A 16386-nucleotide genomic window follows, 5' to 3' on the forward strand; every position below is an offset into this window, starting at 1 on the left:
GAGCATCTGATGCAGATGGAAAAGCGCTACATAAATGCAGTCCATTTACCATTTATGGACTTGGCATTTGAATAAATGAAATCCTCTTGCCACCCTGAATGAAAATGTCTTAGATTTTTTTTTTTTTTTTTTTTTAGTAATAACTGTTTTCTAACCTTTTCAGGGTAAATTCATGAAACATACACTCTGATCCAAATTCATTCAGGTCAGTGGTCTGACCATGCAGACACTCAGATAATCAGTAATACCCATTATTTTCTAGAGCTGTGGGCTTTCAGCCAGCTCAGCTGTGCACGCGCTTCTAGTGCGCCACTTCAGTGGGCTCACTGCTACACAGAGAAGAGACAGCGGACACTTTGTTCTCAATTCCTTTAATTTGGAACCCACAGTGTGCGAAGCTTGCAGCAATTGAAGCGCAAACTATTTTTAACAGGCTGCATTTGTGACTGCACGATGTGCATGCACAGCTACTTTAACCTCCTCTCACACTGCTTTTACAGTGACTGCATACAAATTGAAGCAGTTATCGCTTTAAAAACAATTCAGCATGACATAAAATCACACTTCAGTAAACTTTGCAGTGAATCCACAGTTCACATTTGTTTCAATCCGTGGGGGAGTGGTCCATACTGACCTACTTACACTACACTGACCACATTACACTACTTGCAGACACATCAGACATGAAAATTATCGGCAGATATTATAATTTTCTCTGTCATAACCTGCATGCATTTGTGCTTTATGATGATGGCATTTGTTGAATATATTGCATATATTTGTTACATATGTTGTGTGTATGTACGTATATATACAAATGTTAATTTCAATGCATTTTTCCCCATTTGGTATATACTGTAGTGTGTTATACTATGGGCTTCAAGGAAATGAATCAGAAATTGTAGCCAATACATCATTCAATTTTTTTATTTTCCAGACACAAAATGCAGCTGAGGAGCCCAGAGTGCTGTGCATAATCCAGGACACCACCAGTGCAAAGACAGTCAATCAGAGGTTGACTCTTAACCTACCTGCTTCAACTACTCTCTCCAAGCTTTATGATGATGTTGCCCATAAAGCACGATATGTGATTGGCACATTTGACCTTGCATGGGGAAATACATCTGACATGGTAAGCAAATTAATTCACCTATGCTATTTTAGTTTTGGTTTTATACAATCTGTGGAGCTCTTGACTCTTAAATGTTGGATCTCACCTGCGCTCTAGTAATGAAATTTGAAGAATTTTGCCTTAGAATTAAGAGTTGGATCCTAGTAGACCATTTCTGAAACAACTTCACACTCATCACCCTGTCAGACACTCGCTTAACCTCCAACACACTCTAAACATACTCTTCCTTTAAAATGACTCACAAGCCATTTCTCTTCTTATCCTCACCATGATGTAACAACTTGAACCCACTGCCCATCTTTCTGGTTTTACTTCCCTTCCACTTGGTCTCTTGCACACACAGTATGTCTCACTTTCTCCTCTCCATCTCTCTTTACCAGTCATACTACCAAAATTCAAAGTCCCAACTCTCACTTCCACTCCTCTAGTTTTCCTCTTCTTCTTTGCCCAGCAGTAGCCCAATTTACATCAGCACTCTGTTGGGCAACGACACTGGTGGTGGTCATTGTTAACGGGCCTTGACCAATATGGAAATTCGAATTGTACTCTGCATCTATGCCATGAAGCTCAAAATTGAACTTGGGTGCATCCTGTTTGCACGGATCATCCTTGAGATGTTTCTACAGCTTAATTGGAGTCCACCTGGGGTACATTGAGTTGGTTGGACGTTATTTAGAAAGGCACACACCTGACTACATATAAGGTCCCACAGTGTATATCAGAGCACAAACCAAGCATGAAGTCAAAGATATTGTCTGTTGACAACACACATCTGGGGAAGGGTACTGAAACATTTCTGCTGCTTTGAAGGTCCCAATGAGCATAGTGGCCTCCGTCATCTGTACAGTGGGGTAAAAAAGTATTTAGCCAGTCCCTGATTGTGCAAGTTCTCCGACTTAGAAAGATGAGAGAGGTCTGTAATTTTCAACATAGGTACACTTCAATTGTGAGAGACAAAATGAGAAAAAAATCCAGGAAGTCACATTGTAGGATTTTTAAAGAATTTATTTGTAAATTATAGTGGAAAATAAGTATTTCAACAACAAAAGTTCAGCTCAATACTTTATAACATAATCTTTGTTGGCAATGACAAATGTCAAATGTTTCCTGTAAGTCTTCACCAGGTTTGCACACACTGTAGCTGGTATTTTGGCCCATTCCTCCGTGCAGATCTCCTATAGAACAGTGATGTTTTGGGGCTGTCCCTGGGCAACACAGACTTTCAACTCCCTCCACAAATTTTCTATGGGTTTGAGGTCTGGCGACTGGCTTGGCCACTCCAGGACCTTGACACGCTTTTTACGGAGACACTCCGTTGTTGCCTGAGCGGTCTGTTTGGGATCATTGTCATGCTGGAAGACCCAGCCAGGTTGCATCTTCAGTGCTTTCACCGATGGAAGGAGGTTTTGGCTTAAAATCTTACGATACATGGCCACGTTCATTCTTCCCTTAACATGGATCAGTCGTCCTGTCCCCTTTGCAGAAAAACAGCCCCAAAGCATGATGTTTCCACCCCCATGCTTCACAGTAGATATGGTGTTCTTGGGATGCAACTCAGCATTCGTCTTCCTCCAAACATGACTAGTTGAGTTTTTACTAAAAAGTTCTGTTTTGGTTTCATCTGACCACATGCTATTCTCCCAATCCTCTTCTGGATCATCCATTTGCTCTCTGGCAAACTTCAAACGGGCCTGGACATGTACTGGCTGAAGGAGGGGGCACGCCTGGCACTGCAGGATTTGAGTTGCTCTCTGCGTAGTGTGTAGCCTTTGTTACTTTGGTCCCAGCTCTCTGCAGGTCATTCATCAGGTCCCTCCGTGTAGTTCTGGGATTTTTGTTCACCGTTTTCATGATCATCTGGACCCCACAGGATGACATCTTACATGGAGCCCCAGATTGAGGGAGATTATTAATGGTCTTGTATGTCTTCCATTTTCTTACAGTTGCTCACAATTGATTTATTCACACCAATCTGCTTGACTATTGTAGATTCCTCTTCCCAGCCTGGTACACATCTACAGTTTTCTTCCTGGTGTTAGCTCTTTGGTCTTGGCCATGGTTGAGTTTGGAGTCTGACTGTTTGAGGCTGTGGATAGGTGTTTTTTTTATACAGACGAGTTCCAACAGATGCCATGAATATAGGTAACAGGTGGAGCACAGAAGAGCTTCTTAAAGAAGACGTTACAGTTCTGTGAGAGCCAGAAATCTTGCTTGTTTGTGGGTGACCAAATACTTATTTTCCACCATGAATTAAAAATAAATTCTTTAAAAAGCCTACAATGTGATATCCTGGATTTTTTTTTTCTTATTTTGTCTCTCATAATTGAAGTGTACCTATGTTGAAAATTACAGGTCTCTGTCATCTTTCTAAGTAGGAGAACTTGCACAATCAGGGGCTGACTAAATACTTTTTTTTTATCCCACTGTAAATGGAAGAAGTCTGTATCCACAAGGACTCTTCCCAAAGCTGGCCACCCATCTAAACTGAGCAATCGGGGGAGAAGGGCCTTAGTCAGGGAGATGACCAAGAACCCAATGGTCACTCTGTCAGAACTCCAGCATTCCTCTGTTCAGAGAGAAGAACCTTCCAGAAGGACATCCATCTCTGCAGCAATCCACCAATCAGGCCGATATGGTAGCGTGACCAGACAGAAGCCTCTCTTTAGTAGCAGGCACATGACAACCTGCCTGGAGTTTGCTAAAAGGCACCTGAAGGACTCTGACTATGAGGAGCAAAATTCTCTGGTCTGATGAGACAAAGATTGAACACTTTGGTGTGAATGGCAGGCCTTGTGTTTTGAGGATACCATGCACCATCCCTACAGTGAAGCACGGTGGTGAAAGCATCATGCTTTGTGGATGTTTTTCAGCAGCAGGAACTGGAAGACCAATCAGGATGGGGGAAAGTTGAATGTAGCAATGTACAGAAATGGCCCTAAGTACACAGCCAAGATATCAAAGGAGTGGCTTCAGGACAACTCTGACCTGAATTTGATTGAAGATCTTTGAAGAGATCTGTAAATAACGATGCACAACACTCCCCATCCAACCTGATTGACTTGAGAGGTTCTGCAAAGAGGAATGGGCAAAACTGCCCAAAGGTAGGTGCGCCAAGCTTTTGGCGTCAAATTCAAGACGACGTCAGGGTGTAGATGCTGTTAAAGGTGCATCAACAAAGTATTGAGCAAAGGATGTCAATACTTATGCACATGCGACATTCACAGTTGTCCTGATGCCACTCCTTTGATATCTTGGCTGTGTGCTTGGGGTCATTGGTCTGCTGAAAGATAAACTGTCGCCTCAGTCTGAGGTCAAGAGCTCTCTGGAGCAGGTTTTCATCCAGGATGTCTCTGTGCATTGCTGCATTCATCTTTCCCTCAATCCTGTTTAGTCTTCCAGTTCCTGCCACTGAAAAACATCCCACAACATGATGCTGCCACAACCATGCTTCACTGTAGGGATGGTGCCTGGTTAACTCCAAACATGATGCCTGGCTTTCACGCCAAAGAGTTCAATCATTTTCTCATCAGACCAGAAAAGTTTGTTTCTTAAGGTCTGAGAGTCCTTCAGGTGCCTTTTGGCAAACTCCAGGTGTGCTGCCATGTGTTGGCTTCTGTCTGACCACTCTACCATACAGGCCTGATTGGTGGATTGCTGCAGAGATAGTTGTCCTTCTGGAAGCTTCTTCTCTCTCCACAGAGGAATGCTGAAGCTCAGGCAGACTGACCATCAGATTCACCTCCCTGACTAAGGCTCTTCTCCTTGATCACTCAGTTTAGACGGGTGGCCAGCTCTAGGAAGAGTCCTGGTGGATCTGAACTTGTTCCATTTACAGATGTGCTCATTGGGACCTTCAAAGCAGTAGAAATGTTTCTGTACCTTCCGCAGATTTGTGCCTCAAGACAATCCTGTCTCAGAGGTCTACAGACAATTCCTTTGAATTCATGCTTGGTTTGCGCTCTGGCATGCACTGTCAACTGTGGGACCTTATATGTATACATGTATGTGCCTTTCCAAATCATGTCCAATCAACTGACTTTACCCCAGATTGACTTCAATTAAGGTGTAGAAACATCTCAATTATAGGGTCATTCCATTTGAAATCACCCAAAATTGAGGGATCTCCCAGCTTGATAGTCTCAGAATTAATTAGTTCTTTGATATTCTGTAGTCTGGGGTAGTAGAAGATAATAGCAGTTGGTTTTAGCTCAATATCTCTCTCCGTTCAGATTTTATGGGGGTTTGAAAAAGGGGGTGTGTCAGCGTTAACCATCTATGGCCCGTTTGTGAGCATTTTCAACTACTTTTATTTAGAAATTTAAACAAGATTTCATGTTCATTATTTCAGAATATGTTTATTATGTCTCAAATACTTTGCAGAAAATACTCAAAGCATCATTAACCCCTTGTGGACTCACAAACTCCTACATGTGTAATTTAATGTAACATCAGTGTACATTTTGTGTACATTGGCTGTACATCACAGGGATCTGCTGAAACATGTTCTTTCTTAAAAAGCATGCCATTGTTTTCTATGAAGGGATGTTTGTTCCATGTTTGCTTTGGTTTTATTTTGTAGTACTCAAGAGCTTTCAAATGACACCTTCATTTTGGAAATCTAAGGGTACCCACATGGTCAAATAATGGGCCAAAAAGGGCCCCGCCCACCAAGTTGGGCGGTAAGGGGTTAATTTTGCTCATAATTCAAGATTAGTATTTGTGTTCTCTGTGCATTTTTGGATAGCCTTTTATGTGTTCTATAGGCAAGAGAAACTCCAAAACCTACATTGTTTTAGAAGTGTAAGAAAATACACCCCTAAAATGGCTCATTTTCTGACCACGTCGATCAAATTTCACTTTTTGTTTGGCAACAGCACAGTCCACAAGGGGTTAATGATGCTTTGGGTATTTTCTACAAAGAATTTGAGACATTATAAACATCTTCTGAAACAATGGACATAATATCTTGTTTAAATTTTGAAATAAAAGCAGTTGAAAATGCTCACAAACGGGCCATAGATGGTTAACACTGACACGCCCCCTTTTTCAAACCCCCATAAAATCTGAACGGAGAGAGATATTGAGCTAAAACCAACTGCTATTATCTTCTACCACAGACTACAAAATATCAAAGAACTAAGTACTTCTGAGACCATCAAGCTGGAAGGTCTGGTGATTTCAAATGGAATGGCCCTATAATCAGTGGAAACAGGATGCACCTGAGCTCAATTTTAAGCTTCATGGCAAAAGCTGTTAATACTTATGTACATGTGGTTTCTTATTTATTTATGCTAATTTTGCAAAACAACAACAAAAAAAAACTTTTTTCACATTGTCATTATGAGGTATTGTGTGTAGAATTTTTGAGGGAATAAGGCTGCAACATTGCAAAATGTGGAAAAAGAGCAGCGCTGTGAATACTCTCAGGATGTACTGTATATGTGAGCTTGTTCTTTGTTGTGTAAATTTGTGTGAATACTATTCACTTTTCTTATGAGAGGCCAGACTAATCATGTGACTGTCCCAGCTAAAGCTCCATTGCTGTGCCTGTTAACTGAGTAGATCAGTTAATTAAGATATGTTGCTTTCATGGCGTCTGTTTGACCAGAAGAAAGTCTGTCTTCTGTTGTGTTGCTTTGTCTCGTGTTTGGTTCCAGCCTATTTCCTTCAGTGCATCAAAACAGAATTTCATAAAAATGAAATCACTGATACTCTTCAGTGTGCTTGGCAGGCTATCGCAACAAATTCAAGTCTGCTTAGGTGGTTGATTGCCATCCAGTGTATGATCACAGACCTGTGTTGAAGCAGATGCTAAATTTTCCTTTCTGTTCATTTTCGCTTTGAGCTAGTCATTAACAAACTCTGTCTTCTTTCCTCTACTCTTAATCATGCCTCTTCCTAGGCACCACTGGACCACAGCAGTGAGATGTCCCTCTCCAATTCAGGCTTTGAACCTGGGGGAAAGAAAAATTTTCTCCAGATTACAGACAAAGATGGAGAGCAGCCTCAGATTGCATCAGTGAGTTTTATTTGATTCACCAAACCAGATCCCAATTCTCTAAATAACTCTTAAATGAAGTTGGTAATGTTTTTATGTAGCTGCCTTAATGGCTTTTGTTACAGTTTTGAAAACAGAATTTAATCGGTATGTTCCTTTCTGTGTTTTTGTTTGTAGGATGAGTCTGGTACAGCAGACAGCAGTGGTCTAGATGACAGTACCCAGGAGCGGTTTATTGGACCCCTACCAAGAGATGGCACTGTAGGCGCAAGTGGTGACTACAGCAGCTCAACTTACTCCTATTCATCCATCCTCAACAAATCTGAGACAGGTTAGGATTGTGTGTGTGTGTGTGTGTGTGTGTGTGTGTGTGTGTGTGTGTGTGTGTGTGTGTGTGTGTGTGTGTGTGTGTGTGTGTGTGTGTTTAAACCCTAATGTTTTTGCATATTGTCCTTGCTGTAGGTTATGTGGGTTTGGTCAACCAGGCCATGACCTGCTATTTGAATAGCCTTCTACAAACACTCTTCATGACCCCAGAGTTCAGAAATGCGCTGTATAAGTAAGGACCTCTGTTTATGAAGTGCTTTTTATGCCATTTCCATAGTGATGTAACAGATTCTAATAATTTTTTTTCTCCCCTTCTTTTTTCCTCTATGTAACTTTAGCTGGGAGTTTGAGGAGTCAGAGGAAGACCCAGTTACCAGCATTCCCCATCAGCTGCAAAGGCTATTTGTTCTGCTGCAGACCAGTAAAAAACGAGCGATAGAGACGACCGATGTTACGCGGAGCTTTGGTTGGGACAGCAGTGAGGGTGAGCACTGAAACTCCTGTGACAAGACTTACATGACTTTTGTGTGTAAGAGACAAAGGGAACCTTGTGTCTCCCCATAATTATCTTTTTTTGCATGTAATTTTTAGCTTGGCAGCAGCATGATGTCCAGGAGTTGTGCAGAGTCATGTTTGATGCCTTGGAGCAAAAGTGGAAGCAAACGGAGCAGGTAGGAGAACTAAAGCTTTTTTGGGACACTTCTACCCAGTAAAAGGTTACTGATACAGCTTTCAGGCTCCTCTCCTGTGGAACCAGCTCCCAATTCAGATCAGGGAGACAGACACCCTCTCTACTTTTAAGATTAGGCTTAAAACTTTCCTTTTTGCTAAAGCTTATAGTTAGGGCTGGATCAGGTGACCCTGAACCATCCCTTAGTTATGCTGCTATAGACTTAGACTGCTGGGGGGTTCCCATGATGCACTGTTTCTTTCTCTTTTTGCTCTGTATGCACCACTCTGCATTTAATCATTAGTGATCGATCTCTGCTCCCCTCCACAGCATGTCTTTTTCCTGGTTCTCTCCCTCAGCCCCAACCAGTCCCAGCAGAAGACTGCCCCTCCCTGAGCCTGGTTCTGCTGGAGGTTTCTTCCTGTTAAAAGGGAGTTTTTCCTTCCAACTGTAGCCAAGTGCTTGCTCACAGGGGGTCGTTTTGACCGTTGGGGTTTTACATAATTATTGTATGGCCTTGCCTTACAATATAAAGCGCCTTGGGGCAACTGTTTGTTGTGATTTGGCGCTATATAAAAAAAAAAATTGATTGATTGATTGATGCAGTCTGAAAATTCTGCTAACTATCAAATCAAAAAGGCAGCTATTTCTCTTCTCTCTTCAGCAAACAGCCTATGTTATTCCACTGTAGTAAATAAATTCTGAGTGATGTGCAGCTCGGGCCTAGATTCTTTTTCTATTCCTACCCGGCTGAAAAGATTCTTTTCATTGTGTAGATTGGGACATCCAAAAGAATTTTCAGCTGGGGCGTTACCTTGATGCTTCACTCCAAGTGTGTTTTGTAGGCTTTTTAAAAGATAACACATTTTACCGGCTCACTAGTATAACTAAACACAAATTAATTTATATTAGTGCTGGTCCAAACAGTGTACGTATTTTTTTATATATCAAACAATGGCACTGATGAATGTGGTGTTGTTTTTCTCAGGAAGAGCTTGTCATTTTGGGGTATAAAAAAGTTTTACTTTGTCCTTTGACCATCTGACCTCAAACTCAATACAGTTCTTGAGGTTGGCCTGTGCAACATAAATACAGCAGAATGTACAACAGAAGCTGACAGTTTCTAGGCTGTAATGTTAATCTGGCCCAAACATGTCCTTAAAACTTGAAGTAGATCAGTCAACCTGTTTTCTGGCAAATATGCAGAAAGTGAGTGAGAGACAGATGGGCTGATGATGAGCATGACAACTAATTTATGTTCACATGCTGGTAATAGAAAAATAGTCACATTAGATGTTATCACTGAATTATTGTCACCTGCAGTAGCAGATGATGGATGTGGTTGGCAGACTCAGTCATTTTACATTATTTGGATGGATCATAATTGTACTTGATCTACAAATGCAACAGTGTTCTCCATGTTATATTAAAAGGAGCTAAGTGATGTTTAAATTTACTTTTTCTGATGTTGCAGCTTCATTTCAGTATGTAATGTCACACGAGACTGATCCCATCAGATCTTAGAAGAGAAGCAGGATAGGTCCTGATTTATGTTTGAATGTGTGTTTCTCCAGGTGAAACTAGAGTCACGTCAGAAAGGGCATGCGGCATAAACCGTATGCCAGATCCCTATGCAGAGCTGTAGTGGTGAGGCTATGGTGACACTGAACAGAAACTAGGGGCAGGAGAAAGACAAACAGCAGCGTCACACAAGTCATTGTTTATTTGATATGCAGTAAAACTTGCATATAATGATTTCAGGTGGACCAGCGAATTTTGTCTGTTACAATCGAAATCTGTTATGGGAAACAAGGTACCAGTAGATTCAGTAGATTCTGACAAATCCAACAAGACCAAGCATTCATGATATGTACACTCTTAAGGCTATGAAATTGGGCTATTAGTTAAAAAAAAAATAGAAAAGGGGGTGTTCGCAATAATAGTAGTGTGGCATTCAGTCAGTAAGTTCATCAGTTTTGTGGAACAAACAGGTGTGAATCAGGTGTCCCCTATGTAAAGATGAAGCCAGCACCTGTTGAACATGCTTTTCTCTTTGAAAGCCTGAGGAAAATGGGACGTTCAAGACATTGTTCAGAAGAACAGCGTAGTTTGATTAAAAAGTTAATTGGAGAGGGGAAAACTTATACGCAGGTGCAAAAAATTATAGGCTACAATGATCTTCAGTGCTTTAAAATGGACAAAAAAACAGAGACGCGTGGAAGAAAACAGAAAACAACCATCAAAATGGATAGAAGAATAACCAGAATGGCAAAGGCTCATCTATTGATCAGCTCCAGGATGATCAGAGACAGTCTGGAGTTACCTGTAAGTGCTGTGACAGTTAGAAGACGCCTGTGTGAAGCTAATTTATTTGCAAGAATCCCCCGCAAAGTCCCTCTGTTAAATAAAGACGTGCAGAAGAGGTTACAATTTGCCAAAGAACACATCAACTGGCCTAAAGAGAAATGGAGGAATATTTTGTGGACTGATGAGAGTAAAATTGCTCTTTTTGGGTCCAAGGGCCGCAGACAGTTTGTGAGACGACCCCCAAACTCTGAATTCAAGCCACAGTTCACAGTGAAGACAGTGAAGCATGGTGGTGCAAGCATCATGATATGGGCATGTTTCTCCTACTATGGTGTTGGGCCTATATATCGCATACCAGGTATCATGGATCAGTTTGGATATGTCAAATACTTGAAGAGGACATGCCCTTGAAATGGGTGTTTCAACAAGACAATGACCCCAAGCACACTAGTAAACGAGCAACATCTTGGTTCCAAACCAACAAAATTAATGCCTTGCAGATGTTAAGAAATCATGAAAAACTGTGGTTATACAAGTAAATACTAGTTTAGTGATTCACAGGATTGCTTAAAAAGCAGTTTGAACATAATAGTTTTGAGTTTGTAGCGTCAACAGCAGATGCTACTATTATTGTGAACACCCCCTTTTCTACTTTTTTTTTTTTTTTTACTAATAGCCCAATTTCATAGCCTTAAGAGTGTACATATCATGAATGCTTGGTCTTGTTGGATTTGTAAGAATCTACTGGTACCTTGTTTCCCATGTAACAATAAGAAATATACTCAAGGCCTGGATTAATCTTTATAGTCACATAGCACTACTATTATTCTGAACACTACTGTATGTATAAAACGGACAAAATCAGTTATATGTATGTAATGGATTAGTTACAGTCAGGTGGCGCCGAATGATCTACGGGGAATCCTGATTCGGGACCTGCCTCATTTAATGACCAGGTCAAAACTTCACCTGGGAAAAAACAAAACAAAATAAAAGCCTGCCCTAAATAAGCACTGGACATTATATGCATTAAAAAGGTTACATTTAGATGAGTCACTCTTTTTCTAAGTCCCCTGCGGAGTGGTATCTCAAAATCCTAAAGCCTGATTTATGCTTATGTAACTTTGTGGCAATGATGGCGTCGTGCATGTTAATCTTTTATAGCTCAAATGCGTCTTTATGCAATTTGCACGAGTCCCTCAATGAGCTTCTTTATACAATCATCAACCTCCAAATCAACAGTACGGTATGTACAATTTGCTCCATGAATTGGGGGTCATTTGAGCATCTTTTTCCTTACTCAGTGTTGTAAAGTTGGTCATATTTTCTGCCAGAAGTATTTGATCCATGATTGAAATTGAAATCGGTGTACGCACCGCAAAAACTTTTAAAATATGACAGGAGAGGAAGGAGTGAAACCAGAAAAGTGACTGAGCCCTTTGCAGTCTCTGATTTAGTAGGTGTGCTGGTTTGCAGCCCTGCAGAGGGGCTGTGATCTAAAGGTCTTTGGTTCGCCACACCCAGGGATATGTATGAAACTTTACACTATATTACAAAATGTAGCAACAAGCAGCATTTTGTTAATAATCACCAGATTTTAATAAAGTGCTGCCTTCTTTAGGTCTGAGCACAGTTTGAAAAAATAAATGTCGGTCTTTTAATCACGGAAATACGGTACCTACTATCCTCGAATTGGTCAGTGCTATCTTCATTTCATACCTATGTTACTGGGCACCTTCAGACTGCTCTGTCCGGTGCATGCGAGGGGTTTTTAATGGAAATACATTACGATTGGACAAGACCTTTTGTCCGATGTGAGTGAAAATCCATTATATACGTTGTTTATTACATAGAAAACAATACAAAAGCGTTGGAACTTTTGCTTTTGTCTGGTGACTGTGAATAATTGATTTATACGATGACGGTTTATGCAAGTTTTACTGTAAAACCAGATGTTTCTGCACTGATCTAATGAATCTCTCACTGTCCATCTTCTGGTATTGGTGAGGATGATTTAATCATCTTGTTTGTCCTTGTAGCAATGGAAAGTAGAAAATGTGTGTGAAGTGTCCGCCAGTGGTGGCGCATTCTTATTTATTTTTTCCCTTGCAGTTAAAAAAAAAAAAAAAGTCAGGTTTACTGTCTGTTGTGCACCATGTGAAAGAAGCATTATTGTAACAACTGATAGTTACTGAGGTGATGAGATACTGTTGCTGAAGAGTGGCACTAAAGGAAATTGCTTTTTTTTTTCTGGTGGCAAATTTGACTTTGTAAACATAAGCTTCTACCAACACATAGGGACACAACGTATGTGAATACAGATTTCTTAACAGAGATGATCCAACATAAAGTTTTCTGTGGTGTAACGCTGTTTTCTGCCTCCTGGCTGTTGGCAGAAGTGATCTTCCTTTTTTCACGAAGAGATAGAGGGCAATCAAAACTAGCAGCTACTTCTCTGTGATGTTGCAATTTGCTGCTGCTCAACAGTGATTTCTCCATTTAGATTTAAATATGGTTTTATTTCCTGTGAAGAAGAGTAACAGTTTTGTTGTTGAAATCTGACAGGAGTGCCACATCAAGTAAAACAGGCCTTTCTTCTTACATGACAACTCTGAGTAATCGCTGCCATTTAGTGTTGCATGCGTGATGTGTGCAACACTAAATGGCAGTGATTACGCAGTCTGTATGTTTGCACTCAGCTGTACAGAAAATTCTACCCCTGAGAGCTAATGAAAAAAAAAACCTTTTATATTTATACTTTGTACAGGTCTTTAGCTAAATTCTGTGTCATTGTATTTTGCACTTTATAATGTGCCACACATTCTCAAAACAACAACAAATCAGGGCTGTGGGCAGGCCATTTTAGCACCTACCACATCTCCTGTGATGGCCTTGAGTAAAATTGGAAAAGCTAAATAAAATAGTTTACTCTCTTTCCAAGAAACCATTTGTTTATTAGCTGGTCAGAATATGGTGTTCTGTTGTGCTGCTCGAAGTTCCTGTATAATTTTCCAAGAAAGATGCATCAGGGTTCAGCACAAGATGCTCAAAATGTGCAAATGGTGCCGTTTGAGATATGCACCAATAACTATTTAAAGTATTGACATAGATTGACTTGATGTGCTTCTTATAGACCTATTAGCTTCCTCAGTGTGGATGTGAAAATTTTGACCAAACTGTTAACGTCCCGTATAGACAGAATCCTCCCTTCTATTATATCAAATGAAGACTGGTTTTTATCAAAGGAAGGTATTCCTTTTTTAATATACATACTCCAAACACCATAGTAATCTTCCTGAAATGGTAATTTCATTGGATGCAGAAAAAGCATTTGATAGAGTGGAATGGGAGTACCTTTTTGCAGTCCTGAAGAAATTTGGTTTTGGCAATAAATTTATTTCTTGGATTTATGTCTTGTATACTTCTCCCCCTAGCTTTGTCTGTACTAATAATGTAAAATCCGAGTATTTTACTCTCACGCGGTTCACATCAAGGTTGTGCCCTCCTTTACTTTTTGCTTTAGCAATAGAGCCACTGTCAGTAAGTGTCAGAATCTCTTCCTTATTCCGGGGTGTGACTGGTGGGAGTACAGAATATAGGGTTGCTCTGTATGCAGATGGTTGACTTTTATATGTCACAAATCCAACTAGCTATTTACCATCTATAATGGTAGTACTCCAAAATTTTGGCGCTCTTTCTGGATGTAGGCTTAACATACAATTTGCATGTTAAGCCTACATTGTATGAATAGCCTAAAATTGCCTAAAATGACCTATAATTGTATGGTTCATATCAGGCTCTGTGGGCTGCAGGTGCCCACAGAGCCTGATTCTGAGTCAAATGCCTTTATTGTCCAATTTAAGGTCAACTTTTCAAAAAAGGCGAATTTACCAGTATCTCTTTTAGGTAGGATTAATATAATTAAAATTGATGTTTACCCAAGTTTTTACACCTATTTTACTGTATTCCTTTGTTCTTACCCCAAACCTTTCTTTAAATCTATCGATCAAACGATTTCCTCATTTATATGATGAGAGAGTACATAAATCATTCTTACAAAAATGTCAGCTCAGTGGAGAACTGTCTTTAGCTAATTTGATGTTTTATTACTGAGCAGCTAACATTCAAAAATATGTTTACTGGTTAAAAGATCCTCATACAACTTGGGGTCAATTAGAAGCTCAGTCATGTTTGTCAGCCTCTCTCCCTGCCTTATTATTTTCATCCGTCCTTGTGTCCCTGTCTCGGTACACAGATTATCCTGTTGTACTTGCCTCTCTGAAAATATGGTATCAATTCAACTTCACTTCAAATATATCTCTGCTTCTATTCTTGGCCCATTATGTAAGAATTACCTCCTTTCCTCTCTCCTTCTTAGACACTGCATTTCATCTATGGGGTAAGAAGGGCGTTAAAAGTTTCCATGAACTTTTTAAGGATAATACCTTCCTTAATTTTACTGATATGTCTTCCTTATATGGCTTGCCCTCATCTTATTTATTTATTTATTTATTCAAATTAGACATGTACATCTATTTTTCTGGAGTTCCCCTCTCAGCCCCTAAACATCTTTGGGAGGACCTCTTTGAACTTACAGTATGCCCCATAAGAAAGCTCTTGTATCGTGGATGTATAATCTTGTTCTTTCAGTGGACAATCATCCAATCAAAAAACTATCTGTAATTGGGAACAATAGTTGGGTCTGGAATTCAGGGAAGGTTTCGAGATAAAGCAGTTGACAGAATTCATATGTCATCATCTTATGCAAGACTTTCCACAATTCAGTTTTAAGTAGTACACAGGCTGCATTTGTCAACATCCAAATGATCTAAAATTTATCCCAGTGTCCCTGCCCCCAAACTTCAGCCATATTGGATTTACGCTATAGCGTATTCTATAATGGAATCTATGGAATCTAATGTTGTGTGTAGCCTTTTTGGGTGTATTATTTTTGGCTTGATGAGATGCAACGTTAGAGCACCCCTGTCCCAAATCCTCATCACACAGTCATGTGTGTCACGTCTACGTGTGTGACGTCTGTCAATGCTACAGTGAACACTGACAAAGGTTTACTGAGTCTTCCTGAGTCATATCCATTATAGACAGACAGACAGACAGACAGAGACACACACACATATTTCACCTACTAATGCCTGAGAGCTCAGGAGTGGTTTGCATGCTTGTGCTTTATGAACAGGTATTTGACCAGATTTCTTGACTCTTTTAATATTTGTAACGGCAGAAGTTTAAGAGCCCGAAATCCTTCACCTGTGTTTTACAGAGACATTATTTGCAAAGTTTTGGATTATTTGCTGTCTGTCAGTAAATTGGCACACTTTCACGCATCCCTTCACTTGAATGTGTAGTTTTTTTTTTTTGTTTTTTTTTATGCTCATTATGTAAGAGAGCATGATTATCTCACTTGTTTACGTCATGTACTGTACGTATATCACATCATGTTATTTCAACTTCTCACATAGCTACCATTCCACTTACCTGTGCCATCTGTTTTTGGAAACTTGTATTTTATTTATTTTTTAAAAATTTATTAGAACATGTTACTTAACAGTCTCACACAGTATGACAAGTACAAGAAACTTATATTTTATTAAGCAAGCCATACATTATGTGCTGTTAAAGGGCATATCACGCTCCAATCAACACTTTTACAAAATTATATACCAGATTATGAATAATTACTTCCAACACTTTAACTTGTGCGAATGCTGATGTAGCTGATAAAAATAAAATTAGCCACACAGATACAGACCCATTTTTAGCCATAAAACTGACATAACCTCAGGTGTTGACGGTTCTCTTCCTGAAGGTTCCAGTACACACAATATGAGTTGGTTTTTTTGTTTGTTTGTTTCCAAATGTAATGGGATTTAATATGGTTTTAATCTGACTTTCAAGTCAAATTCTTGTATTTTGTGATTGATATGTCCGTCT

At 39.9% G+C, this 16386-nt stretch overlaps 1 protein-coding gene across 5 annotated transcripts in view; it reads left to right on the forward strand.

Moving 5' to 3' along the window:
- The window catches only part of usp47 (ubiquitin specific peptidase 47), a 60527-nt gene that overhangs the window by 18157 nt on the left and 25984 nt on the right, over nt 1–16386 (forward strand). For all 5 annotated transcript variants that reach the window (XM_034190634.1, XM_034190624.1, XM_034190643.1 and 2 more), the window contains exons 2-7: nt 938–1132; nt 7035–7151; nt 7308–7461; nt 7593–7689; nt 7796–7941; nt 8049–8128. In XM_034190634.1, the coding sequence (XP_034046525.1) occupies nt 938–1132; nt 7035–7151; nt 7308–7461; nt 7593–7689; nt 7796–7941; nt 8049–8128 (789 nt within the window). The remainder of the gene's footprint in view (nt 1–937; nt 1133–7034; nt 7152–7307; nt 7462–7592; nt 7690–7795; nt 7942–8048; nt 8129–16386) is intronic.

Source organism: Thalassophryne amazonica, chromosome 2, assembly GCF_902500255.1.
Source record: "Thalassophryne amazonica chromosome 2, fThaAma1.1, whole genome shotgun sequence".
Taxonomy (NCBI): domain Eukaryota; kingdom Metazoa; phylum Chordata; class Actinopteri; order Batrachoidiformes; family Batrachoididae; genus Thalassophryne; species Thalassophryne amazonica.